The 25,967-nt window shown below is 46.9% G+C and overlaps 1 protein-coding gene across 1 annotated transcript; it reads right to left on the reverse strand.

The window, feature by feature from the left end:
* Window positions 1–562: 562 nt before the first annotated feature.
* LOC119458914 (galectin-9-like) lies at window positions 563–25,415 on the reverse strand. The gene is made up of 7 exons (XM_037720772.2): window positions 25,278–25,415; window positions 21,060–21,148; window positions 18,215–18,539; window positions 12,195–12,260; window positions 9,929–10,011; window positions 3,793–3,985; window positions 563–1,104 (listed from the first exon to the last, which is right to left on the reverse strand). The coding sequence occupies exons 1-7, from the start codon at window positions 25,413–25,415 to the stop codon at window positions 955–957; spliced, it is 1,044 nt and encodes a 347-aa protein (XP_037576700.1). The 3' UTR covers window positions 563–954.
* Window positions 25,416–25,967: the final 552 nt, after the last annotated feature.

Genomic DNA, 25,967 nt, shown 5'->3' on the forward strand with positions numbered 1-25,967 from the left:
ATCCTCTCTTATTTTAAGGTGATTTGTGCCACACGACTATCACGTTTACGCGATCGTAACGTTAGTCACAGAGGGGCCCGTCTAACTCTCGTCGACGCGTTGTGTTTTAACGCAAGGACCCCGTGTTGCTGAAAATCCAGCGTCGGCGTCGGTGTCGGCGTGGGCGTGCCGGTGTCGGTGACGGAGAAAATCATCCCGAACCGTGGATGATTTTGGCTCTTCGATTAAACAGCTCCTCCGCGTGGCGCAAAGCGTTAGGGAACAAAAGTGAGTTTCTCGACGTAAAATTCGTCAGCAAAATGGTGAAGTACGACTTAACCGCAACCTACAGACATAATAGCGTCGGATTGTAATTTGAATGTACGAAAATACGTAATTCTGTAACGAGGAAACTCAAACACAAACTCCCTTTTCCAGCATTTCTTCCATACCAACAGCGGCGCGCAGAGGCGAAGGTGGAGAAAACAGCTGCAGTTGCCGGGAAGCCTGACAAGCATTCAGGGATCTTTGAATGCTATCGCATTCATTATTAAGGCGAAGCTTAAACGTCCTTCAATTTTTAATGGGTTCTTCGAGTAGACAACCATCGCTTATTTCCGAGCAGTCAGAACGACAAAAAATTTTATTCACTAATAAGTCCGACTACCAATGGAAAGGCTTTTTTTTTTCTCCAATCCTTTTCAGCGCAAGGACATCAGAGCCAATCACTTTTTGATTTTCATTGCTTTTTTTTCTTCGCGCAGCGTCTTCGCTGCCTCGGTCACCGTCAAGCGGCACTTAGCTGCATGCTCCGATCCGGCAGCAGGTGATCGCTGGCGACAAAGAGCCAATCATTAGCCTTATTAAAGGAGACAGGCCATCATGACAGGTGACCGAAAACGGGCCCAGGAGGCGATACAACTGCGATCGCCGGTTTATGGCGCCTGTCATTGACTGGATCGCGAGACTAGCCAATCAACTCAATATGTCATCCGTCGCCTTCAGACCCGTGACGTTCTTGATCAGGCCGAAGGTGTTGAGAAAGCCGGCTTCGTTGAGGGGGTACCTGTGCTTGACCTCGAAGGGGTCGGCGTTCGAGTCGGCAGATAAGGTGTTCACCCAGACCTGGCCAAAAACAAAAATAAACGCTGAGAACACGTTCCTAAGGACGCAGTCGATGCATCCACACAAAGAATTTGTTAAGCAGCCGATAGATTTCCGCGCTCCACCGAAAGTACAGTTTCCTGTGAACTTCTGTTTTCTTTAAGCAATTGTTTAAAATATCAGCTGCAGCACAGAAGTATTCGCACATGCCCTTAATGTGAACTTCATAGAGAGACAGGAATAATTTAGCATGCTTCCAGTATTAAGAGTTCTCATTATTCGCTTTAGCGTACGCGTAATAAATGCAGACAAAGTCGATCAGTAGTCAAGTCATACCTGCGTAACAAAAATCCTAGGTACCACTTGCGAGATTTTTGCTTAAAGATGTGTTCCAGTTCCGCTTAAGATTAGCCGGTTTCTTATGTTAAAAATTTGACGCAGGAAGCAGAGCTAATTTTGAACCGGAATTGCGGCCTCTACAGTATTCAATGAAGCCAGTTGTGTGAACATTGGGGTGGTATTCTATGACCATCACTTTCGGGGATACTTCCAGGAGGTTTCGCGTGAATAGCACAGGATGCGTCGGCATCCAGTAGCGACAGTAGGCCTCTTCGATTTGTCGTCTCGGACTGTCCAGGACGCGTATTTCCAATTGCTAGTAGATACAGCGCTCGACCGCTGGCGCCACGCTGCGCCGCTCGCGCGTACCATGTTTGTAGCCGCCGCCGTTGGAACGGAGGAGGCGTTGACGGAGAAAACGCTAGGCTGGTGGTGACTAGCCTGCTGTTTGGATCGGTGGTATTATAAACGCATCACTGTTTTGATGATCCAAATATAATCTCACTATCAGGGAGGGAGCAGTCTACCTGGCTGGAGCAGTATTTTTTTATTTGGGATGTTGCTACGCTGCGCTCCGCAACACCCCAACGACCGCCGCTTCGCGTCGGCGCCCGGCACCACGGCTGCCGCCGTGGCACCGGGGTTCAAGCGACCGCGCTGGCAAACAGAGAGGGGAAAAAAAAGGAAAAGCGTGATATTAAGAAAAAGAAACTCTAGCGAGGGCGGGATTTCAACCAGCGTACGCGTGATCTCGAAGCGAGCGCCGTAACCACTCAGCCATACAGCCGCGCCTCCGAGGGTTGCATTCATGCGAACCATATGATTGCGTTCGAGCGCCCTCGGCGAAAGAAACCACCTAGAAACGCGGTACGCGCGAGCGGCGCAGCGTGGCGCCAGTGGTCGAACGCTGTATCTACTAGGAATTGGAGTGTTGCGTCCAGGACTGTCCGATACGATGCATACGCAACACTCATTGGCTGATAGCACCGCCTCAGGGAGTTAGAGACTGTCGCAGACGGATAATGAAAAAGATCCAGTGTTCTTTGGGATATCTTAAGACAGCGGACTTGGCACTGTGCCAATTTGCTTTCTCTCACAGATAACGGTACGTCGGGTGCCAGTAAAGCGAAATCCCGTGAAAGGGAAATGTAACCAGAACAGTAATCAGACGAGCCTGTATTGCTTGTATAAATCTGAGCGTAACATAAACTAAAAGTTAATCCCCACACGTGAAACATAAGAGGATAGGACTACTTGTCAATTTAGATTATGCATCTGTCTGGAATAATTTAGCGGAACAAGCACTGTACTAAATGGAATCTCTTAACGAGTGCTAAACTTTATCGGGGAGTTGGCGCGATTTGTACAACTCTTATCTTCAGCGCAGCATAGATCACAGACAAAGACAACACAATGCGCATGTCTTCTCGCATGTTGCACTGAAGTTAACGTGTCCCTAAACAACTTGCAGGCATTCTAGGTGTCCGCAAGGGCTAAACGTTTGAGAATCACCTGCGTCATCTGCATCACCTGTGTCATGTAGTGACCACTGCAGCATTTTGAAACGATGTATTTCTGCTGCGGGAATGTACAGAAAACTTCCAGTGTCACGATTTCGACACCCGAGTTTGCCAAAAAAAGAACAACAAACACATTTAGTGCCGTTGTCTACTTCATGTACTTGACCTTTCTTCGTTCAATTACAAGAAACACTATTCGTAAGTCGAGCTCGTGTGCGTAGCTTCATTGTGCTTTCCGGAATGGAGTTCACTTATAAAGCAACGTTTTAACTGCGTAGTCAAGACTGGTACCTGCCGGAGAGTCCTACACAATGTCAGGCTATTGAAACTTGGTATTCATCTGCCGCTAAATTTAGCGGGTTGCATGCTACCATGGCAGTGATGGTTAGCACATAGATTTAGTCTAATCATAGTGCTTGCAGCTTTAATCTTTATTGAATCGTTATCTATCACGCTTTATCTTTCTGAACTTTCATTCCCTCATAGCTTCCTTAACACATCGACGAAGATTTGTCTAAGCGCACGTGTAACCATTGCGAATTGTTGCGTTTATTAACTCAATACTTTGTTTAAAATGATACACTTGCAAAAAAAAAGCAATGCCGTTTCAAGCTAGAAGGACGAAGTTTAGTCAAATCCGTCTACTAACCATCATTTCCAATATGGTTAGTACAGGTTAGTACAGGGGTGTTTTTCATGACGCATACACTCGTATTTCATACGAAATAATTTGAAATAGTTTGCACGGGGGCTGCTCTACATCTGCAGTACATGTCAGAAAGTAGTTCTTTTTTCTATACGCAGTCCGAAATGTCGTTGCAGTTGTCCTTTAAAAGCGGTCGCTGACTACCTTGAAGCTGTCGGCGAGCGCGTCCACTCTGCACGAGAAGAGCCGGTTGGCCTTGACCTTCAGCTGGTAGCCTGCGCCCTTGTTTGCGTCGGTGCCGTCGTAGACGAACACCAGGCCCTTCTGAAGCAGGACGTGCACCAGGAGCAGCGCTTCGGCGGTCTCGTCGGCGGCCTTCGACAGTGCAATCTTGAACCTGTGCAGCAGCACGCAGTGGTGAGAGTTCTGCGCGCACGGCGTAAGCTTTTGTAGAAAGGTCTTAGAGCAAAGTTAAGGGCCTGGCACTCGACGATAAGAGTTTGGAGCAAATGCGATTTCGCGGACAGCGAGCAGAGGCTGGTGCGTGCGTGCGTGCGTGTGCGTGTGTGTGTGTGTGTGTTTGGCATGTTTCGCAGCGATGCTATCATTGCCTTCACCTCCCCCCCCCCCCCCCCCCCCAATTAACGGGCGCAAGCTTGCTGCTATCTTGCCGATCGGACAGCTGCTTGGGCCCCTGCCAGTATGTACCGCTCGATATGTGCTCGAATAGACAACTTGCGCCACCGGATACGTGCCACTGGACCTGTATCCGAACGGAGAGCTCGAGCTTACCGAGCACGTAGGCTATACCGGGCAATTCGGGCACCGGGCTGCCGGATATATGCCCGCACAGACAAGCACAACAAGGGGCAAGAAATGAAGAAGTCAGCAGGAAAAGCAGCCGAATGTGCAGGAAGAAGCGGAGTGAGCGAAATGAGATCGGTGCATGCGCTAAGTTTGGAGGCCCGAAAGATGGCGTCGAGCGGAACATCTTCGTTACGCGGAGAAACATGGCGCAGTAAGTGAACATTTGCTGGCTCGTAAACACTAAGCGGAATAACGACGCTTGGCGGCCATGAGCAGCGAGAAGCGTGACTTTCGTATTTAGAAGAGAGAAGCGAGATGGATCGAAACGATGAACGTTTCTTGTTAAGGTTTCGCATTTCTCAACGAATGGCACCACTTCTCACTACCCAGCAACACTATCAACAAGAACAGACTCGAGCTCAAGGTGCGTAGCACGAGTTCATTCGGTCCATCTCCTAAAGTCGTGACACGACGCCCGTGTAAATCATGTGAAATAGCCTAGTTGAAATCGCATCGCTGATTATGAACGTGGACATTACTGACGATGTGTGAACTGCCTTATGAGTCGTGGAAGTTGGGTGCAGTACAAAACAAGAGTGTACACGTGCGACAATTTGCATTCGTGTCGCGTTGATACCGGCCCAGCCCCTACACTGAAACACTTGCATCGCTGTGCCACATTTGCGTGATCATGTTACAGTTATATAAATATCGCGCTGCCTTTGCGTCTTTAGCGTTACGGTTACATAAAATTGTATTCCATGTGCGTCCCATTGCGCAACAAATTTGAGTCATCAGCGTTTTGTTCGCATAACGTTTGCTTTAACATTCCCAAGATAAAAGAATGCTTCAGCGGGCCAGGGTTATTGCCGAGGATCTTGGAAGATTTTTCTCCGGCGATGGACCCCTGGCAGCCTAGCCCCGGGCACCAACAGCCATAACCGTTGGACAAATAAAGTTTATTCCTATCCTATCACCGATCACCGATTCGCACATACGCGTATGATCCGTCATTCTTTTTTTCACACAGAGACACATTTCGCGTCTACTGAAATGCGATTTCACTCGTTACTGCTCCATCCCGGTGTATCTAAACTCCGCCATAAATTGTAAGCCAGTCAACGCTGTTCACGCATCCGCCAGCTCAACCGTTTACACTCGGTTTAAATATAATACAAATCCAACGCACATCTTGGAATCTGTGTGAAGCGAAGCTATCGTGCAGCGGTGTATTAATGCTCTAAAGCATCGTTTTCTGCAACGCATTTTACAGCGTAGAGATTACGTACCGGCCCGGCAAATCAGAAAGACGCGGAAATCCTTACCACGCGATCCACGTGATCGACGCAACCACAGATTACACTGCCTCCGGGATCGGCCCACCTTTCCATAACGCCATCTCGGGGGTCAGCTCATTTTAGCATTGCACTATATCTAGGACCGGCTCTCCTTACTCGGCCGATCGAGCAAAGTGGCACTATATCCATTCCTATTCAGCGTAGCAAAGCGACATTTGGTTACAAAGTTGTCCCGAGGATGACGGTGGCAACTTTTCATCACTGTCGCATCCCGTCATACTTTGTCGTCGGAGTCCAACAGTGAACATGGCTTGTTTGCTGCCTGAGCCTCTCCACATGCGTAGGTACGCAGCAGAAAACACGGGTAACAAACACAATAGAGGCATGCCCGCTTCGCATCCTCAAAACTCTGACGCATGTCGAGTTTCAAGCCCCTGCCTCTCATCGCAACTTTAATGGTACTTTTGAAATGAACGATCAAGAAAAATTAACGAGTTCTCTAAAGATGCGTGCAAGGACTCTGGCCGAACACGAGCACATGCATAGCAGAAGTGGCTGAAATGGCTGAAAAAGAGCTCTCGCTCTAGCTCCAGCTGCGCCAACAAGGCCTGCGCAAGAACTTTTCGAGCAGCTCTGAGTATTTCTGTTCGCTTATGGGCAATCATCATAGTGATGCTTTCAAATGGGCGTGCGAGTGCATTTGCGAGCGTCAATAAATCACCAGATTCAAAACAAAGTTGAACATAACAATTACAATGTTCTCAAATTGTACCTTGGCGAGGGTTTCCACCAGTTATTACAGTGTAGCACTGCATCCCGCTCGAACACTGTTCGAATAGTTGTTAGGGCTCCTCTTTGTCTATTTAAAATAACCATATTGATGAATTAGGCGGGCGAGCAAGATAACGTGAAACTGTTTGAGAATTGCGTCCGCCGCGAAGCTGGCTCCAGTTCCAGAAGCGGCACCGAAGCCAGTACGAGCGCTTCTAGAGTAGATCTTCATTCACTATGTATGCCTACTAGTGGCACTCGGATATGAGCGAGCTTCGAAAGCTCTCGAAAAAAGGCCCACGACGATCTAGGCTGCACCAATGAGGCCAGCGCGAGCAAATTTAGGGCATTAGGATGGATAGTTGGGCGTGTTGGTTGAGCATGATCTGAAGTGAAGGCGCGAAAACGACGACGGACGAAGAGAGAGCACACGCACACACAGGGCGCCACTTCCAACAATGTTTAATCAGAAAAAAAGCGCCACTAATTTATACAGGGAGCGCAATCACAGTTTCTCAGTGCGCATTCGCGTTCAGGTAAAGTAGTTCTTTGCGTGATAGAGATATTGAGGCAACACTTACGCACTTATCACCTGCCTCAATGATCCTTTTGGCCTCAATTATTAAACGAACCCATTTGTCACGGCTTCTGGCAACCACAGCGCAGGCGTAGAAGTCTGGCTTACATTTGCAGTCTCTACAATGAATTGCCAGGTGGCCCTCTCTCCCAATGTTGACTTTGTTATTGTGCTGCCTCAGCCTGTCATTCAGGCACTGCTCGGTTTGGCCCACGTACTTTCTACCGCAATCTAAAGGAATTTCGTAAACTACTCCTGCCTGACAATCTACGTATTTGTTGTCGTGTTTTGTGACACAGGCCGGTGCCTTGCGGAAAAAAGGGTTGGTCATTCTACAGAGCTTGGAAAGCTTGCACGGGGCAGAAAACACGTTTGTACTTGCAAAAGAGCGGCGTTTGCATAGGTTCGTGTTTAGCTCCGATTTTGAGCGACTTATTCTTAGCTCGCGCTGGCAGAACTATGTCTAGCTGTCTAGAGCTAGAGTCAAAGTTTTTAGATTCGTTGACGACTTCCTAATTTTCGTAGATAAGAATTTCACTGACGCCGACTTGGTCGTTAGTCAAACATTGACAACCTTCAGGCAGACTATCTCCCATAGAAGTGACCCACGAACTTTCGGTAGATTCCTCCATGAGGTTTTTAGATCTTCGATTGTTTTTAGCAAGTAACCAGGTCTGTTGGCAGTATGAACCTCGGGCTAGTAAACCTCTGCTGCCTTTTAGTTCTTCTCACTCAAAGCTAGTTAAATGAATCATTGCTAACCTGTGCCTGCTGAATGTTTTTAAGAAGCCCTGTCCACATCGAGCTGCGGCGAGTTTTCTTAAGCAGATCGACCGACTGGAAGAGGCAGGCTACCCGCAGCCTGGTCTAGTTTCCGTAGCGAAAACAATCCTGAAGAAGTCCCGAACACGCCAACTGGACCAGAAGTCACCTCGCGAAAAAGAAAAGGTAGCCGTCATACCTTACATACACCGCATGTCGCACAATTTGAAAAAGATTGCCAAGTGAGCTAACGTAAATGTCGTGTTTTCTGCCCCGTGCAAGCTTTCCAAGCTCTGTAGAATGACCAACCCTTTTTCCGCAAGGCAGGGGTAGTTTCCGCAAGATTGTCAGGCAGGAGTAGTTTACGAAATTCCTTTAGATTGCGGTAGAAAGTACGTGGGCCAAACCGAGCAGTGCCTGAATGACAGGCTGAGGCAGCACAATAATAAAGTCAACATTGGGAGAGAGGGCCACCTGGCAATTCATTGTAGAGACTGCAAATGTAAGCCAGACTTCTATGCCTGCGCTGTGGTTGCCAGAAGCCGTGACAAATGGGTTCGTTTAATAATTGAGGCCAAAAGGATCATTGAGGCAGGTGATAAGTGCGTAAGCGTTGCCTCAATATCTCTATCACGCAAAGAACTACTTTACCTGAACGCGAATGCGCACTGAGAAACTGTGATTGCGCTCCCTGTATAAATTAGTGGCGTTTTTTCTGATTAAACATTGTTGGAAGTGGCGCCCTGTGTGTGCGTGTGCTCTCTCTTCGTCCGTCGTCGTTTTCGCGCCTTCACTTCAGATCAAATTTAGGGCAATTCCAAACCGTTTCTGTCTGTCAAGTGGAAACCGCGGTAAAACTGTCGACAGAAAAGGAAAAAAAAAGAATATGCAGATTGTCCGCACATGTTTGAAATCTATGCTCGCGAAGCTAGTAAATGCTACAAAGCTAAATTCTATCCGTACAACTGTATTTATTGACATCGTATAGAACACGTATTCTCATGGAATGTTCATGCACCGCACAGGTCGCTTTGATCTCATGCAATGTTTATGTTTATGCACTACACTGTTCGCAAGGTATGACGAAATGCAAACGGCAGTTAATGCGAAGGCACACTGTGACACGTCAACGCAGTGGTATCACGAGCACGATTGATATTTTAAAAAATTTTGTCGAATGAAGACGTAAACAAGGTGTTTGCTGTGAGAAGCACGACCCTAAAGGCAGTTTTATAGGGTTCACTACTATTCGTGTGGCCCCGTGTCTGTGGCCCGATGGAAGCTGATGCGTGTTCACGCGCTCTCGTGCGCACGTTTTTGCACACGCATATTATAGCCTGCTGACGTAACGCAATGGACGCGCCAGGAGTAGTGTGCGTATGATTGTGGCCTAATAGTTAGGACATTGGGTTCTTGTGCTGGGGGACCAAGGTTTGATTCAAACATCAATCACGTAATTTATTAATTTTTAGAACGATAGCTTTAAGGGCTCCGTTACGCGGGTCGCCGGCGTTGACCGTGACTGAAAATTGTCTACCAATCACAGCGTGGCGCCCGGTGCATTTCTGCCAATCAAAGAGCGGCGCACGCTGCGTGTGCCGTCCGGTTCCTTGCAGCACCACCCGATGGCGCCCACCTCCGCACATCCATGGCAGCGGCGGCGCTGGCCGTGCGGGGAAAAGAAAAAAAGAAGCAGAAAGCTCGCATTCGTGCATAGAGTTCGTCGCAAGCGTTTCACGGTAAAGATTACGGTTGCATAAGCTGCAGTTGCTGGGAAGCCTGAGAAGCAGTCAGGGACCCTTTAAGGCTATCGCGTTCTACTCTTAAAGGCGAAGGTTAAGCGCCTCCAAAACGTTCTGTGTGAGTTGTTCCGCTGCAGCAGCCACAGTCATCAAATGCAGTGAGGGTTTGCAACGAAAGCTACAGCTTCAATTTCAGTCTATGATTCGTTAACATACGGTAAATGGGTCACGATAGTGTACAGTCGAGAGTCCCAATGTCAAAGACTGCACGGAACCCTCGGGAAATAATGAACATGTAGATACATGCGAGAAGACCAGCAAGCTATGAAACACAAAGCAAAATATATTAAAATAAGCTTTAAAAACGAGGCGCTTATACTCACTCAGTGCAAGGCGGCGGCGGCGTTCCTTGCACGTAAAAGCAGTTCCCAGGCTCGAGCTGGATGGGCGAGCTGACCGGAGATTTCTGCGGCGGGGAAGCGTGAGATGATGCACGACGTTTTTTGCAAACGTGCCACGCTGGCCAATGAAAAATGCCATTTGCTCCCCGAAGCGTAATATCCGAATGTGACATCCGTGCTACTGCACGGGAAAAAATATAGTTCGTACTTACAAGCCCTCGAACTGGACGTGGAAAGTGTACTCTTGCTACAAATGTTAGCGTAAATCGGTGTATTCAGATCACCCAGTGAATGTTGCGCTAAGCAGATGGTTACGAGAAACAACGCGACAGAATGGCAGAACAAGACACCAACACGAAGTGCGTTCCAAGTATTTTAACAAAGCACTTATTCGGATAACATCACGCACAGGGAGACGGAATGTTTCGAGTTGTTTATTAATTCAACCTGCACTGCTTCTCTTACTGCTTTAAAGGGCGTGACTTGAATTTAGTCAAAGTGGGTCCTACTATACGCCTATTTCCAAATTTTACCGAGAAGAAAATTGTTCATATTATCAAACCGTTTATCCATGGTGAGCGTCAGCTTTAAAAATTACCCAGACATATAGCGTACATCACTGTGAAATTGTCATTCGTGCATCCAGTGATTGTGTTGTCGGGACTTAATTTTATTTGCAGGCGTCAAACTTCTATGAACACTTACTATAAGGAAATTATGTTTTCATGACATCTTGTAAAAGAACGCCGTAGGCAATTAGACTCGATTTGATCTTGAAATGGGATAAAGACAGCCTCGAATTCTGTTTGTAATGTGGCTGAAAGGTAAATTACGAATATCCGAGTAGTACCCGTGATTTCCGATGGCGAACTGAAGAAAACAATACGAATGTTTGTCTTCAAGTACGATCTAACTATCGAGGCCCAGGGACAAGTGTGACGACCTGAAATTTCGGAGCGCGTGACGCAGACGTGCGAAATGTACATTGTGTTCATTTTTAAGTTTTACGGAATCTTTAAAAATCGCCTGTGGCAGGTAGCATAATTCTTATCATTGAGCTGGGTTAGTCGAAGAGGCGCACATTAGTAGCACTAGAAATAGAAACACATATTCAACTAATTAACAAAAATTCACTAATCAACTTCTTAGTTAATTACTTTACGACACATATGACAATTTACGAATTGTATCCGGTGAGTTTGCAAGACGCATCCACTTGAAATGAATTTCCAGGATGACACCAGTTTCGAGATATATCCCAAAGCGTGGGACGAAATACATGGGCGTTCCAGTTATTTTTGTGCTTCAATGCATAAAACAGCGTTTTTGTAAAAAAGTAAGTGGAAGAACAGTGCATTTTTTACGGCGAGTTAGATGGCGCATATCTCATAACTGGTGCCATTCTGGAAATTCATTCCAAGTGGATACGCCTGACAAGCTCACCGGCTACAATTCGTAAATTGCAATATGTGTCGTAAAGTAATTAACTAAGAAGTTAAATAGTGACGTTTTGTTAATTAGTTGAATATGTGTTTCGATTTCGCATGGTACTAATGTCCGCTTCATCGAATCACCCAGCTCAATTATAATAATTACGCTACCTGCCACTGGCGATTTCTAAAAATTCCGTAAAACTCAAATATAAACACCCGGTATATTGGCTGTATCGTCTCACTAAGCATGTACACTTAATGCTGACCAGTATTTTCTATTTTTCGGGTAATGTTCGTGCCCTTCTCATGATATCCACCAAACTGACGAGCTCGGTTTCGCTTTGTCCGTTGCTTTATCATGAAACGAGTGAGAAAAAAAGAAGACAAGAAAGAAAGAAGCAGCGAACGATCAGGACAAGCAATGGTAATTTCTTCTCTTTGCGTCTAATGTTAGGTTAGGTTCTTTTGGGCCGCTTTGCATTGGAAATGAACGCCAAGCCAACTTTTCGGGCTCGCATTCTTGCAATGTTTGTACCTCTATGACTTGAAACCGAATAAATAGGTGCGTGCTGTTTTGGAGGCAGTACAAGCACAGCGCAAGAACACTGGGAGACAGAGTAAGGGGAACCAAGTGTCTCCGTACTGTGTGCAATGTGTCCCTTCACTGTGTTTCTCGAAGTGTCCCCTTGCTGGGACCTGCGTTATCGCGCTGTGACAGTTGCTCTACCAACCTACCCTAGTCGCCATTCTCCTGAAGCGTGAGATAATGATTGCAGAAAAAAAATGGAATCGAAGACATGGGAAGACGAGCTCACCGCATTGAAAAACAGGAGTCCAGCCTTCTGAAAGTTCGGCGGCTTGTTGCCCCAATGCTTGGGATGCTGAAACATAGGAAAGAAGGCGAGCAATGTACGGCAGGACCGCAACGTGGAGTTCACAATAGGGGTCAGTGCGTAATCAGGCAATGAGTAATCAATGAGTACAGGAAGCATACGTGAATATCTTAGTGTGTGCGCGCGCGCGCTAAGATATTCACACACACACACACACACACACACACACACACACACACACACACACACACACACACACACACACACACACACACACACGCACACGCACACGCACGCACGCACGCACGCACGCACACACGCACGCACGCACACACACACACACACACACACACACAGATATATATATATATATATATATATATATATATATATATACACCAGCTTAATTCTCAACAAGAAAGGCGGAAAAATACCAATCAAGAAAGGGGCCAGGCAAAGTGACAATCTCTCGAATGTTATTCACTGCATGCAAAGAAGCATTCACGCTATTAGACTTGGAAGGATTAGGAGTGGGGATACGGCGTATATCACAGTAACCGGCGCTTTGATTGTATTCTGCAACACTTGGAAGGAACTGCAAAGTATGACTGAGTACCTTATAGCCGAGAAAGCGTTAAGAATAGTGTTGAACATTAATATGCAGAAGACGCTGGTAATGTTCAATATCCTGGCAAGAGAACAAGGATTTATGATCGGCAGTCAGCTTGTAGAATTTGTGCAAGAGTACCTTTATCTGCGCCAATTATTCACTGGGGACCCTGATCATGAGAGCAGGCGGGCAGTATCGACGATAGATGTATTTTAGGTACTATCTTAAGATACTTTTTGGGTATCCTTTATCTGTATCATGATACATCCGGCAAGACATGTATCAGTATCTGTATGTTTCTATGCATCACACGAAGTATTGTGTTTTTTAATATACAAGATACACTTATACCGAAATCCACGAAAACACCCAGAGTCACTGAGGCAAGCAATTGACGGCAGTTAATGTTTATTTAAAGATACGACACTTAGACGCTAGCTAATTTTTAATGATTAAGCATTTCTAAGGTACAGGGTCGTCCACTCCTGGGGTGAACACGGCTCAGCGTGGCCGCGCTCCGCGCAGCGCCAGTGCGTCCGGCGCGGCCGCGCATCGAAGCGAAGCGGCGCAGGCGCACAGGGACCTAGGGGAGGTGCTTCGCGTCGTCTGCTAAGCGCTCTTGCGCGCCGCTCTAAGTTAGCTGTGAAATGCACTAAACGCCGGCGTCCAAGATCCCGAGGTGGCGTCGTGGGAAAGCGCGCATCACTAAATGGGCATTTTCCGGCTGGTTTTGTCTACAGCTTGTGAACAGTCTGCTTAGTCAATGTGCATAAACAGTAACAAGCTTCTCAGCACATCAACGACTTTTTTTTTTTTTTTTGTACGAGGGTAAAAGAACAAAGAGTTGTCTGCGTGCTCTTTATTAGGCTGGGGCCATTTCGTTTTACTGCCCGAGCTGTTGGGGCAGTGCATCAGGAGAAACCGATCAGGCGCGCTTTTCGTGATTCGTGTGATGAGCCTAGCACGCAATTTCGTGCATCCGTTGTTGCTATAACAAATTTTGTTAATTAACTCGAGAAGATGACCAACACCAGCCATAAATTTGACTGAAAGTTAGAGAGTGGATGTTCAGTCGCGCATATATATTTTGATAATGTTTGTCATCAATTCTACCATTAGGGAGGGCAAAAAAGAGTACTTCGACAGTAACTAAGGAGTGACATCCGCTGCTCTCTTATTGCCGTGTTAATGTCGCTCGTAGGTGTGCGCAGATTGCTTTACGCGATGTAGGAAACTGCTCTGTCCGGTATAGCAACTGATTTGGCAGTAGTCTTACGCCCCATTTTCAGCTTCCTAGATCCAATGAAAATACAACTCATTTTTGTTGTCATACCTTATGTGGGATCGCCGTAGCGGTGCCGGTCCATTGTCGCATACCTGACACGGAAGTCGCATTCTCATTTAGCGGAATCGTTGGTCAGTCCTTCGGTCGTCGGTCTGTCAAGCCGACAGAAATGCTTTCGATGGAAACACGTCTGGTGTCTTTCGCTTTAACGAACCATCCCAGAATCGTTCACTTCTGAGCGACCAGCCACTTAGCTGAGCAGCCGTTGGCAGCAGCGTATCGGCATCGTAAGCTAATAAAGCAAAAAATCGCGTAAGCAAAAAATGAGCTCGGCGGTATAGATTGGGCCGATGCCCATGGCCAGTTAGAAAGTAGACGGCCCGACCTCAGCCATCTGGGTTGGGCCGAGATTGGCTTTCGCAAATGGCCATCCCGTTTGCCGAACACCGGCAAACGGTCGGCAGACGACACCGGGCCGGCGTCGTAACCACCGGTTAAACCATCGTGGCCGCGTTCCGCCGACGCACGGGCCGGCGGCTTCCCCATGACGGCAACAACATGGCTTGTCCGCGGCCAGCGTTCCTTTGCCGGTATACATATTTAGGTTTTAAACACTCAGCCTCCCCCCCCCCCCTTTCTCCCTTCAAAAACAAACAAACAAACAGGGTAAATCAATTCATCATACTCACCAAATTTCTCCGGTTACCACCTCTATGGCGTAACGCAGAGGCCACGTGTCACTTCGGGACGTATACCCCACAATTAACAAATTATTACATTTTAGTGAGAATATGCAAATGACCTTTTCCTAGGAAAAAAGTGAAATGAACTGGACGCGAATAGCGACTTAATTACCCCGCAAGACGTAATGTAAGCTAGAAAACAGACGCGGTGATCATAGATTTTCCACTCCAACCACCTATTCAAAATCGACAGCGACAACATTCGTATGCTGCGTGCATTGACACCAAGGATACAAAAAAAGAGAGAAAAAAAAGTCCGCGCCACTTATTTTACATCCGCCGGGTTTATCTATGTAATCAAAGGACTGACCGACGATTCCTCTCTATATGAGAATGCGACTTCCCGCGTCAGGTATGAGACAATGGAGCGGCACCTGCTTCGGAGATCTTACATAAGGTACGACAACAAAAATGAGTTGTTCATCTTGAAACTGCAGCGCGCACACCAGAAACGAGGACAATAAGGCGAAGGTGACAGACAGGCGCTGTCACCCTGGCCTTATTGTCCTCGTTTCTGGTGTGCGCGCTGCAGTTTCAAGATGAATAGCTACCAACTCGCCCAACTTTCAGTTCTTTTACAAAAATGAGTTGTGTTTTCATTGGATCTAGGAAGCTGAAAACGAGGCGTAAAATTACTGCTAAATCAGTTGCTATACCGGACAGAGCAGTTTCCTACATCGCGTAAAGCGATCCGCGCACACCTGCGAGTGACATTAACACGGCAATAAGAGAGTGGCGGATGTCACTCGTTAGTTACTGTCGAAGTACTCTTTGTTTTTGCCCTCCTTAATGGTAGAATCGTCAACAAACATGAACAAAATATATATGCACGACTGAACAACCGCTCTCTAACCTCCAGTCAAGTTTATGGCTGGTGGTGGTCATTTTCTCGAGTCAATTAACAAAATTCGTTATAGCATCAACGGATGCGCTAAACTGCGTGCGAGGCTCATCACGTGATCACTGGAATCACGAAAAGCGTGCCTGATAGGTTTCTCCGGATGCACTGCGCCAACAGCGCTGGCAGTAAAATAAAATGGCCCCAGCATGTATACTAAAGAACGCGCATACAACTCTTTGTTCTTTTGCCCTAGTACAAAAAAATGCTAAGTCATTTATGTGCTGAGAAGCTTGTTATTGTTTATGCACATTGGCTAAGCAGGCTGTCGACAAGCTGCAGACAAAACCAGCCGGAAAATGCCCCATTTAGGGAAGCGCGCTTTGCCGCAACGCCACCTCGGGCGCTTGGTCGCCTGCGTTTAGTGTATTTCACAGCAGAAGTTAGAGCGGCGCGTTACAGCGCTGTAGCAGACGACGCGTCCCCTAGGTCCCTGTGCGCCTGCGCGCCTTCGCTTCGATGCGCGGCCACGCCGACGCACTGGCGCTGCGCGGAGCGCGGCCACGCTGAGCCGTGTTCACCCCAAGAGTGGACGACACTGTACTTCACGGACTTTCCGGGGGCTGCCTATCTATGTAAATATCTATATAGCGTGCTGTACCTGTAGAGAACGTGTACTTGAAAAGTTTCAAATGTAATTACCATCGGAATTTTCAGACGTACTGTACCACTGGACCGTTTAATTGAACAGTTTATGTTATTCTGCGTCACTTTCTTCATCCATGTAGAGGCGATATTGAGGGTAACCAAAAAGCATACATGTATTCTTGCTGTACACATGCCGTTATTTAACGCAACTGATAGATCGTGTGTATAGTGCAAACAAATGGCTTGTGTTCCGTTCTGCCTTCTACATTGTAAGCACGGTTCAGGAACCGTTCCTGAGCTAAGACAGCCCATTCTAAGTAGCGTGGAATAGGCTTAGCCGACTTCAGACGGATTTCGCGTATCTGGAATCTGGGTATCTTGTAACGACTTCTAGGAAGAAACGGTCGTATCAACATGGCAATGCTAATAAATGATGCCGCGTCGTGTCGAGAATACGCAGCAATATCCAGCGACTAAGGATATAATAAAAAAAACATGTCGCTGTCGGCCTCTTCCAGGCCGCCGCCAGTGCCATCTCACTTAACTGCCGCTGCCGTGCCGTTCGTCAAAACGGCGTAGAGGGCCCGAGGGCGAGAAAGTGCCTCACTGCGCGTACGCTGCCGCGCACGACGAGGGAGGTTGTACGCGTTGAGACACCTTAATACACTCTACTAGAGTTCGAGAGCGAGAGAGTTTGGATAACTGCGTCTGAGTGCGCATGCGCACTGTCTTCTTGAGCGCACGGGGAGGCGAAAGCGGCGTGCCGGCCTCACTGATGTCTACTCAAAGGCCGACCTTGACGCCTTAGCGCGATGCGGCTATCTCAGAGTGAGGAAGGAAAAGTTATACTCCTGCGTTGCGCGGACGCGTGCTACGCATGGCGCATTTCCGATATGCCGGCAAAATGTGGACGCTCTTACAGTCTTGCGTTTGGCGCAATCAGCGTGACCAGCGGTGTTCGGCGCGGGAATTGAATATGCCCATATCTCACCAATATTACACCGAAGCCGCTAGACCACAGTGCATAGCGCGCTAGCTTTGCTGGCCGGCAGTATGCTGGCCTAGAGTTTGGGTGCACTGAAGAGATGACATGCTGAGTTTGCGCCTTCGCCAAAACGAAAAATTCACCGACGATTACGATACACCCTTATTCGAAATTTGAGCGCTGCTCTATACGTGTTTTCATTTCGCAATATATTGGCTTGCGCGGACAATCTGTCTCGTGCGGCACGTTGCAAACGGAGCGAAGTGTGGCGCGACTTCCTCTCTAATCTGGACATCGCGACACCCACGCGTGGGTGACGCGTGGGCGCGATTCACAGCAGCCGCCACCGACAGACTTACTAGACGACGCCCGCAACTCTGACGCCTCATCGTAGCCGTCGTCGCCGCACTACGCTTTTTTTCTCACGCTTTCGCCATACACTCCCCCGCTTTCCACCTCATGGTACCACTGCACCCTCCTCTCCGCTTTCCTCCTCGCGCCTCTCATCCCCCGTGGCGTTCGCTTTTTCGCTGCGTTCGTTCGCTCGGTTACGCCAACGCCGACGTTCGCCGCAGGAACAGGCGCCTAAGAGCTGCGCTCTAAAAAGCGCCTGCTAGCCGCGTATATTGTGGCATCGCCGGCGTAATGTATCAGACTTCGCCGGACGATGCCTCGTACGCCGAAAACGCCACAATACAAATTGCCTGTGAATGATTCGTAACGGCAACGTGCCGCCTGCGTCATCATTTGAACAAGCATTTACGTGCACCTTGTCTTCTCTAGCGTCGACATTTGGTTGACACTTTCCTGTTTTTTTCTTATGGTATTCTACGTACAGTGTGATTTTTTAATAGTTGAGACAAGAGTGAGATCGCCGCCTTTCGACTACTCACGCTGATGGAGCACACTCGCAAGCTCTTGAACTTTACGTTCTTCTCGAGACACAGGTTGTGTCCGATGCCGTAAAACACCTTGTGCTTGTATGGTGGCAGCAGCTTGCCGTTGACGGTCATCTGGAAGTCTTGTTCGGCCACCGCGATGTCGACGGTGAACGGCTGGCCCGGCTCAAACGGCAAGTCCGGGTCCACCTGGTCTTCGAGCCAGACGCCCTCCTGCTTGGTTCGCCGCACCAGCTGCTTAGTATCTGTGAACTGTGCCACGATACCCAGCAGCACGTCGTCGTGCACATCGTGCGACCGAAGGATGTTCATCATCATCCTGCGCCATGCAAACCATCAGTGAGTGAGTGAGTGAGTGAGTGAGTGAGTGAGTGAGTGAGTGAGTGAGTGAGTGAGTGAGTGAGTGAGTGAGTGAGTGAGTGAGTGAGTGAGTGAGTGAGTGAGTGAGTGAGTGAGTGAGTGAGTGAGTGAGTGAGTGAGTGAGTGAGTGAGTGAGTGAGTGAGTGAGTGAGTGAGTGAGTGAGTGAGTGAGTGAGTGTGTGAGTGAGTGAGTGAGTGAGTGTGTGTGTGTGTGTGTGCAAGGGCGGAAATCTGGCAGAAACCGTCGAAGGATGAAAGTCAAGCGATCGCTTCCTGGTTAGCCTGCTGAGATTTGCTGCTGGGGAAACTTTATTAAATGCTAGATTGGTTAATACTATGGTACGTGTGAGCACTGTGGCGTTGCACTACCTCCATCATAGGCTCGCGTTACAAACAACTATAAAGCCTTTGCGAGAACGCATATTGTGAAATGGTGTCAGCATCGGCCCACCAAGTCCCCACCTTTCATTAAACTGTCCCCGTGATCGGCTTAACTTTGCTTATAAGCACACTGCCTCGGGGACTGGCGCATTTACCTCTGGTGGACAGCCGATGACAAAAAGGGGTGGAAGGGCTAACGAAAGTTTTGCTTCGCAATTTGGGTCCAGGCCCAGCAAGTGCTTGAGGTCGCGAGCTGGTACTGAACTTAATTTTAACCCTTTCTGGCCCAATTATTCTGGCAGGATCGTAATGTGTCGCAAGAAATAACCGACATTGAGAAAAACAAAGAACAAACTATATTTTCAAAATGTTAGCGTCAGCAATGTGAATTACTTAATTTGTCGACGTTCTGCCGCAGATAAATATGGCTCTCCCCGAAACTTTAGAAATGTGCATGCATCGCGTAACGCTCAAGTTAGTCCTCTGCGCTCTATTTTTGGAGCCTGCTTCCCAATGCATATGACCTGCCTTGGGTGGCACAAATGTCGTCTTGAAATAATAGGGGGGCATATTTCACACCAATATGATTGAGCTTACCACTGTCGTTGAAAAGAAAAGTGTACAATCATTGCTTCTACCGGTGCTAACATATGAGGCAGAAACTTGGAGGTTAACAAAGAAGCTCGAGAACAAGTTAGGGACCGCACAAAGAGCGATGGAACGAAAAATGTTAGGCCTAACGTTAAGAGACAGGAAGATAGCGGTGTGGATCAGAGAACAACGGGTATAGCCGATATTCTAGTTGACATTAAGCGGAAAAAAATGGAGCTCGGCAGGCCACGTAATGCGTAGGATGGATAACCAGTGGACCATTAGAGTCACAGAATAGGTGCCAAGAGAAGGCGAGTGCAGTCGAGGACGGCAGAAAACTAGGTGGGATGATAAAGTTAGGAAATTTGCAGGCGCAAGTTGGAATACGCTAGCGCAAGACAGGGATAATTGGAGATTGCAGGGAGAGGCCTTCGTCCTGCAGTGAATATAAATATAAGCTGATGACCATGATTGAGAAGTCTGAAGAACCACATGCTTCTCACAACACATGGCGTTATTGGCAGTCCACGAGAAAAACCGTTACGAATCATTCACAGGCAATTTGTATTGTGGCGTTTTCGGCGTACGAGGCATCGTCCGGCGAAGTCGGATACATCACGCCGGCGACGTCACAATATACGCGGCTAGCAGGCGCGTTATGCATTTGATTCGTTGCCAAAAACTTCAGCGACTTTTTTTTTCATTATTTTTCACCGGCTTTCATCGTTCAGATGGACGTATTAATGGATTCTCACTTCATTTAAAATGAGGACCAGTAGGCGTTGACGAAGCAGCGTCATTTTTCGCTAATATCTAAACACAATGAAGGAACCGTAAATGTTAGATGAAGTATATTTTCCACGCTGAACTACATCAGGGACTAGTTCTTGATGCTAGGGGTCTCTGGGACTCAACGGCCCACCATTAAATACGGGACATCCTTAAGGCCACTCAGCCTCTGTAGCACTCGAACTCTTTTGAATAGGGTCTTTGGACAACTACTACCCACTGATCTCTGGAGGTATATCGAGCCACTAGCAGGGAACCAGATCAGTACAGGAACCGCGCCAGCGGCAGGTAACAGTGTGCACCGGAAGGCGTCACGGTAAAGCATGGATGATTCCTGCCACAAGCATATCGAATAAGAGCCCGCCAGCTGCATTTCCCAGCATTTTCTAGTGTAATATATTATGCTATTTAGTGCGACGTACAAGCCGCAACTAAGAGGTTTACGTAAAATAAAAGCTCGTTCAATCCTATAAACAGCCAAGACTGGTGGCGCCAATCGTCTTTGATTTTCGCGATTTTCTTACGAGTGCCCCTTAATCAGTTTAACCCAGTGCATCTACTTGTTGACTTACTTCACAGAAGTGGGGTGTAGTTTATTTAGAAGCGTTTGCAAGCGTTCGCCACCGTTGTAAGATTGCTTTGAGTGCACTAAACTTGTAAAAAAGAAAGAAAAGAACGATGTTATGTGATGTGGCGTACTCCTGAAGGAATTACGTACTTGTCCGCATCTGGTGCCACGCTGCCTTCGATAGTGAAGTGGTAGCCCGCGGAGATCTGGTGACCAATAGTGACGTGCAAGTGCTCCGGCTAACCAGGGAGGGGCACAGAAGAGAGTGGAACAAAACGAAGCACAGGTAAATATCACTCGAGCATCATGATTTTAACGAGCGTTTTTAGAGGAAAGACAATTTGTAACATCTGTCGCCGCAAGTCCCCTGCCGGCACTTTTAAGTTAATTTCGATCGAACCCATTTTAAGGCAGCAAATTTCAACTATACGAAGCTTCTAGATCACACTGGCCAGCTCCTGGCTTATTTCTGGACCTTTATGCAGCACATATGAAAACTCTAGCCAACCATACTAATGGCCATGGCTTTCGTGGTGGCTGCCATATTGGCTTTAAGTTTGCTTGACAACCACTCTAAAATGAGATTCAATTGAAACGTGACTTCCCGTTTCCGCGATGAAAACAGCTATAGTTCGTATAGGCTACAGCCCATAGGAACTAGTTGTCAAATAGCGGGCACTGGAAGCTTCGTTTTAGAGCAACTAACTGGCTAGTGATCGGCATCTTCACACAGCACGACATTCACAGACAGTATTGACGTTGGCGCATTATGCCCCTCAAAGTGCAAAACACATTTCCTCCAGCTTGGGTCAACTCCGATGCCACCTAGTCAAATACATGTAAAATGAAGACGTGCTTTTATGAAACAGCTTCTTGGCCAGTTTGAATTAAATGTTATGCATTTGAAAGAAAAAAAGTTAAATTCTAGTGACTGTAGCAAGTGAAGTGTTGATTCTGTAAGAAAAAATGCGAAAAATTGGTATGCATAAAAAAAAAAAACACAGAAGCTCGAAGTTTACAAATCGGTAACTCTGCACCGAAAACAGACATCGCAGTCTGTAAATTGCATCTGTAAGAGCATCAAAAGCGGACAAATTTGTTACATTAAATTACAACTTAGGTCAATTTGTTAAAAATGTTTACGATCATTTTGGAAAAGTCCCACGCACATATTATTGGTATAAATATTAGAGAGAAGTGTATAACATGTCAACTTTGTGCTGTTTTGATGTATTATTAGGTGCAGTTTACAAAATTGTGATATCAGTTTTCATTGGTAATTTAGGTACACAGTTGTAAACGTGATATTCTTGCTACTTGAAACTTAGGGATTTTCAATTATATTTATTACAAGATTGCCGGCCTAAATCAAAATTTTGTTTCCAACAGGCCCTAGATTTTTTTTTCTTTTAAGCGTAACAAACCTCGTCATATTCGCGGCACTAATTGTCGAGCAAAACAATTTATCCGTTCTCAAGTATTTAGATGAGCACCCCCGAGGTAAAGCTTTCTCTTCACTTTGCTCAGTGAACCTTGCTGCATTGGAAGTTGCGTGAGTAAGCATTCTGACATGCTATACCTGGTTAATCTGTCAGGTAATGAAAAATTATAGCAAGATACACTTTTTATAACATAATGGAAAGCCTGTATATCGTGTGTTAGTTTCAAATAGGATCTTTGGTAGAATTCAATGCTTTTGGCACTCCTTGATGACAGCAAGCTACTACTGGCGCACCTCTCTCAAACGAACTTTGACCTGAGCCAATGATATATTGTTACGGGGTATCTTGCGTTCCCGTTAGGTTCAATCAAGCGAAGTTTTACAGTGTTGAATGAAAATATTTGAAGAGACTATGGGGCAGTCCGCGCAAGCACTCGTGTTTGCTACTGGTCGCTGCCCGGATTCCGGTTGGGAGAAATATTAAACGTGATCTTATCTTCTTGCTTAATATCGTTTGTATTGAACCTTTTGCTGATACGCAATGTATACGTCTCTATCACGTAGCGTTAATCCTAGCGGAAACCCTGAATGAGGTCACCCCCGTGCATTTCTTGGTTTTTGTACGCCACTGCGACGGCAGGAGGTATATACGCAAGAAATATTTCGCCTAACGCACTTTATTTCTTTGTGGTCCCTCGCAAGAAATGTCCAAATGTATCGCTTCTGGGATAGACGTGAGTGACATATTGGGACGGCTGGATGCTCTTGTGGCCTGTTGCCGTCACGCGTGTGATGTGCTTTGGCCAAGCTGTCGGTCGTAGCTTCTGGGACGATAGTTTTATCGCGCCTAAGTCGCTGTATTATGGACCGGGCTGATTGGCTGTCTCGCATTAACGTTCTAAAACTACACAAAGGCCCTGGGGGATGGCGTCATGCAGTGCTGCGGTTCAATCTATGGACAACTTCATAACTATTTTTAGCTTTTTGAACAACTTGCGAACAGCTAGACAGTTTCTATATAAACTACAGTGGCCTTTCATATGTCCTTATATCATAAATTTAGTGCATGGGCGTTCTTGCATTGCACCTCAAACGTAACATTACCGCCACAGGCCGGGATCTAACTTTAAAGCATTCTTTTACACCATAGTCACTGAGCAACGCAGGCGGACGTTGTACGAGTTGAAACAACAGATCCCGTTATCAGTAATGTTCCTCGGATCAAAAACCCTCTTAACTTTCACAAATGCCGGTCATCTCCGCCCGACAACTTAAGCAGTTATCTTCATCTATGATCGAATTTTAATTGTAAGTTTTTCTTGTCTTTTCGGGGAAGTACACTTTCAGGGTCAAGGTCATTCAGGGAAATACACTTTTTTCCCCATAGCCAAAAGGTAGTAGTGGTTCCATTCAGTAATTATTACTAAAAAGCAGGACAACTAATTGAGGATATGGTTTTTCCACTGTTTGTTATTAGTAGTAGATCCAAAACATTCGATCTCTAGTGCGTTCCGGTAGAGGCTGAGAGTGACTGATATCGAAACCCTAAGATAAGAAACCACCGCGCTGCTTTACTGGAATCGCAGCAGGCTCTTCCGTCGAAAGGCTTACCTCACTGCCCTTAGATCTTTGATGTCAAACTTGAGTGTCGAATGGAGGAACACACATTACGTAGATACAGGAGCACTTTGAAATTGATTTTTTCTTCCTGAAACCTCTATCAGAGCTAAATCCTTTGTGCAAGCCACTTATCTCTCAAAGCGGTGGCAGGTGGGTACGTGCATGGGTAGATGAACACTTGAATGTTTATCTTTCTCCAGCAATCCGTACTTGAAACAAATCCGCTGGGGGAAGTCTCTTATTTCCGCAGCAGTAACAGCAGCAGCGACATGTTCCACGAAGCGTTCTCCCGCGTTGTCCTCATATAAGCATTAATACTGGTGCATGTAAATATGTGGCTTCTCGAGTGAGCCTTGCCGCACTCGCTTGAACGTCAATGCGCCATCTTCAGTACTTTGACATCTGTCCCTCTACCTGCTTATTCGCGAGCCTCGATTGCTCACTTATTTCTGCGCACTCGATGAATGCTACTGCGTCCTCTTTAAGCTATGTTACACGCTTGTCGCAAACTTTTGTCATTTATACCACGAATGACAAGGCTCGGTTCGGCGACTCTACGCTTGCGCTCTTTGGTGACACGGCTAAGTTGCAGCTGACAATCTACATTGGAACAATGCTCATTCTCATCAAGCGCTTCCTCTAATTATTTACGAGTACGGTAGCGCAAGACAAGACAAGTACACAGGACGGGCGTCACTTGTCTTTCCTAGTGTACATCTTTGACCTGGTCTCGTATTGCACTACCACTAGTCGTAATGAATCATTACCAACTAGCCCGGTTGTTAGTTCTGTAGTCTTTGATTTATCTCACTTTCATTCCGGCTTTCGCAGAGCCAAGGTCATAATTAGGATACAAATCTGAATACTTGCGTAGAGTGCACAGAAGAAGACAGATTTGTAGTTTGTCACTTTTGTTCCAGTTTTCTTGCACTGCGCATTATCATTTCTGTTGACGGTGATGTCTGTGGAATATCAAGTTGTCACAGAGTCGCAAGAATAAAAACGTTTGGCTGTAGCATTTTGGGGGTGTGGGTCTTTTGTTTCGGTGTCTAGTTGTCACCTGTTTATTCTTATTTCCTTCCGTAGCCTTCATTAGCAATATTTTGTTTACCAGTATACTGCTCAACTATCAGCTGCTGACACGGCCGGTTATCGGCAGGTACGACTCCTGCCGTCGTCTATGCTTTTCCGCGTAGTATACGTGCCTCCTACGATAAATATGCCACTTTCATGAGCGCGACAGACATTCGCTGCAAATGCTCCGAGAACGGCTGACGTTGTAAAATAAGTGAGTGGCAGCTGCTCACCCATTGTGTCTTGAAGATGTTCACGGAGCCTGTGAAGAAGTCCCCGTGGAGCGAGAAGTACAAGACCTTGTCCAGGGGGAAGCCGTCACGTGGCGGGAACGTCACCGTCTGCCCGTTCACGGTCACCTGCGGTGGCATGGACCCATGGTGATGCGGTGAACATGCACGTCCCGGTGTGACTCAGAGTGAAGCTTAGCGCAAGGAGGACAACACAAGAAAGGAGAAAGGACAAGGCGCTTCTCTCGACTGACGTTAAAGAATCCAGACACACGGAGCAAGCCCAGATGAGCCATCACGGCGTCAGCTAGGTAAAGTTAGCAAATGATGCAAAATGTCAAAAGAAAATTCAGTGTTGTGCATAGCAACACTGACAAATTATGATCCAATTGATCTTATAAAAAAGTTGTCGCAGTTTCACCTGAAAGGCGAAGCATCAATTGCGATAGCAAACTTGTAGAGACCTATACGGAGTAATGATATTAGCTTTATCAGCTGTATAAACTTGGACATGCAGCAGCATCGGCAACACGCAGAACTGGTGTCGACGCCATCGGCGTTTTGCCCGCGTTCGCTCAAAATGCGTGCAGCGTTGGTGACTGTTGCCGGAGCCTCTGATATAAATAGGCACTGCGTGCCGCAGCTAAACGTCGCCTCCCTTCCCTCCCCCTCCCCCACGGCCTCTCGCTCGTC

Source organism: Dermacentor silvarum, chromosome 7 (genome assembly GCF_013339745.2).
Source record: "Dermacentor silvarum isolate Dsil-2018 chromosome 7, BIME_Dsil_1.4, whole genome shotgun sequence".
Taxonomy (NCBI): domain Eukaryota; kingdom Metazoa; phylum Arthropoda; class Arachnida; order Ixodida; family Ixodidae; genus Dermacentor; species Dermacentor silvarum.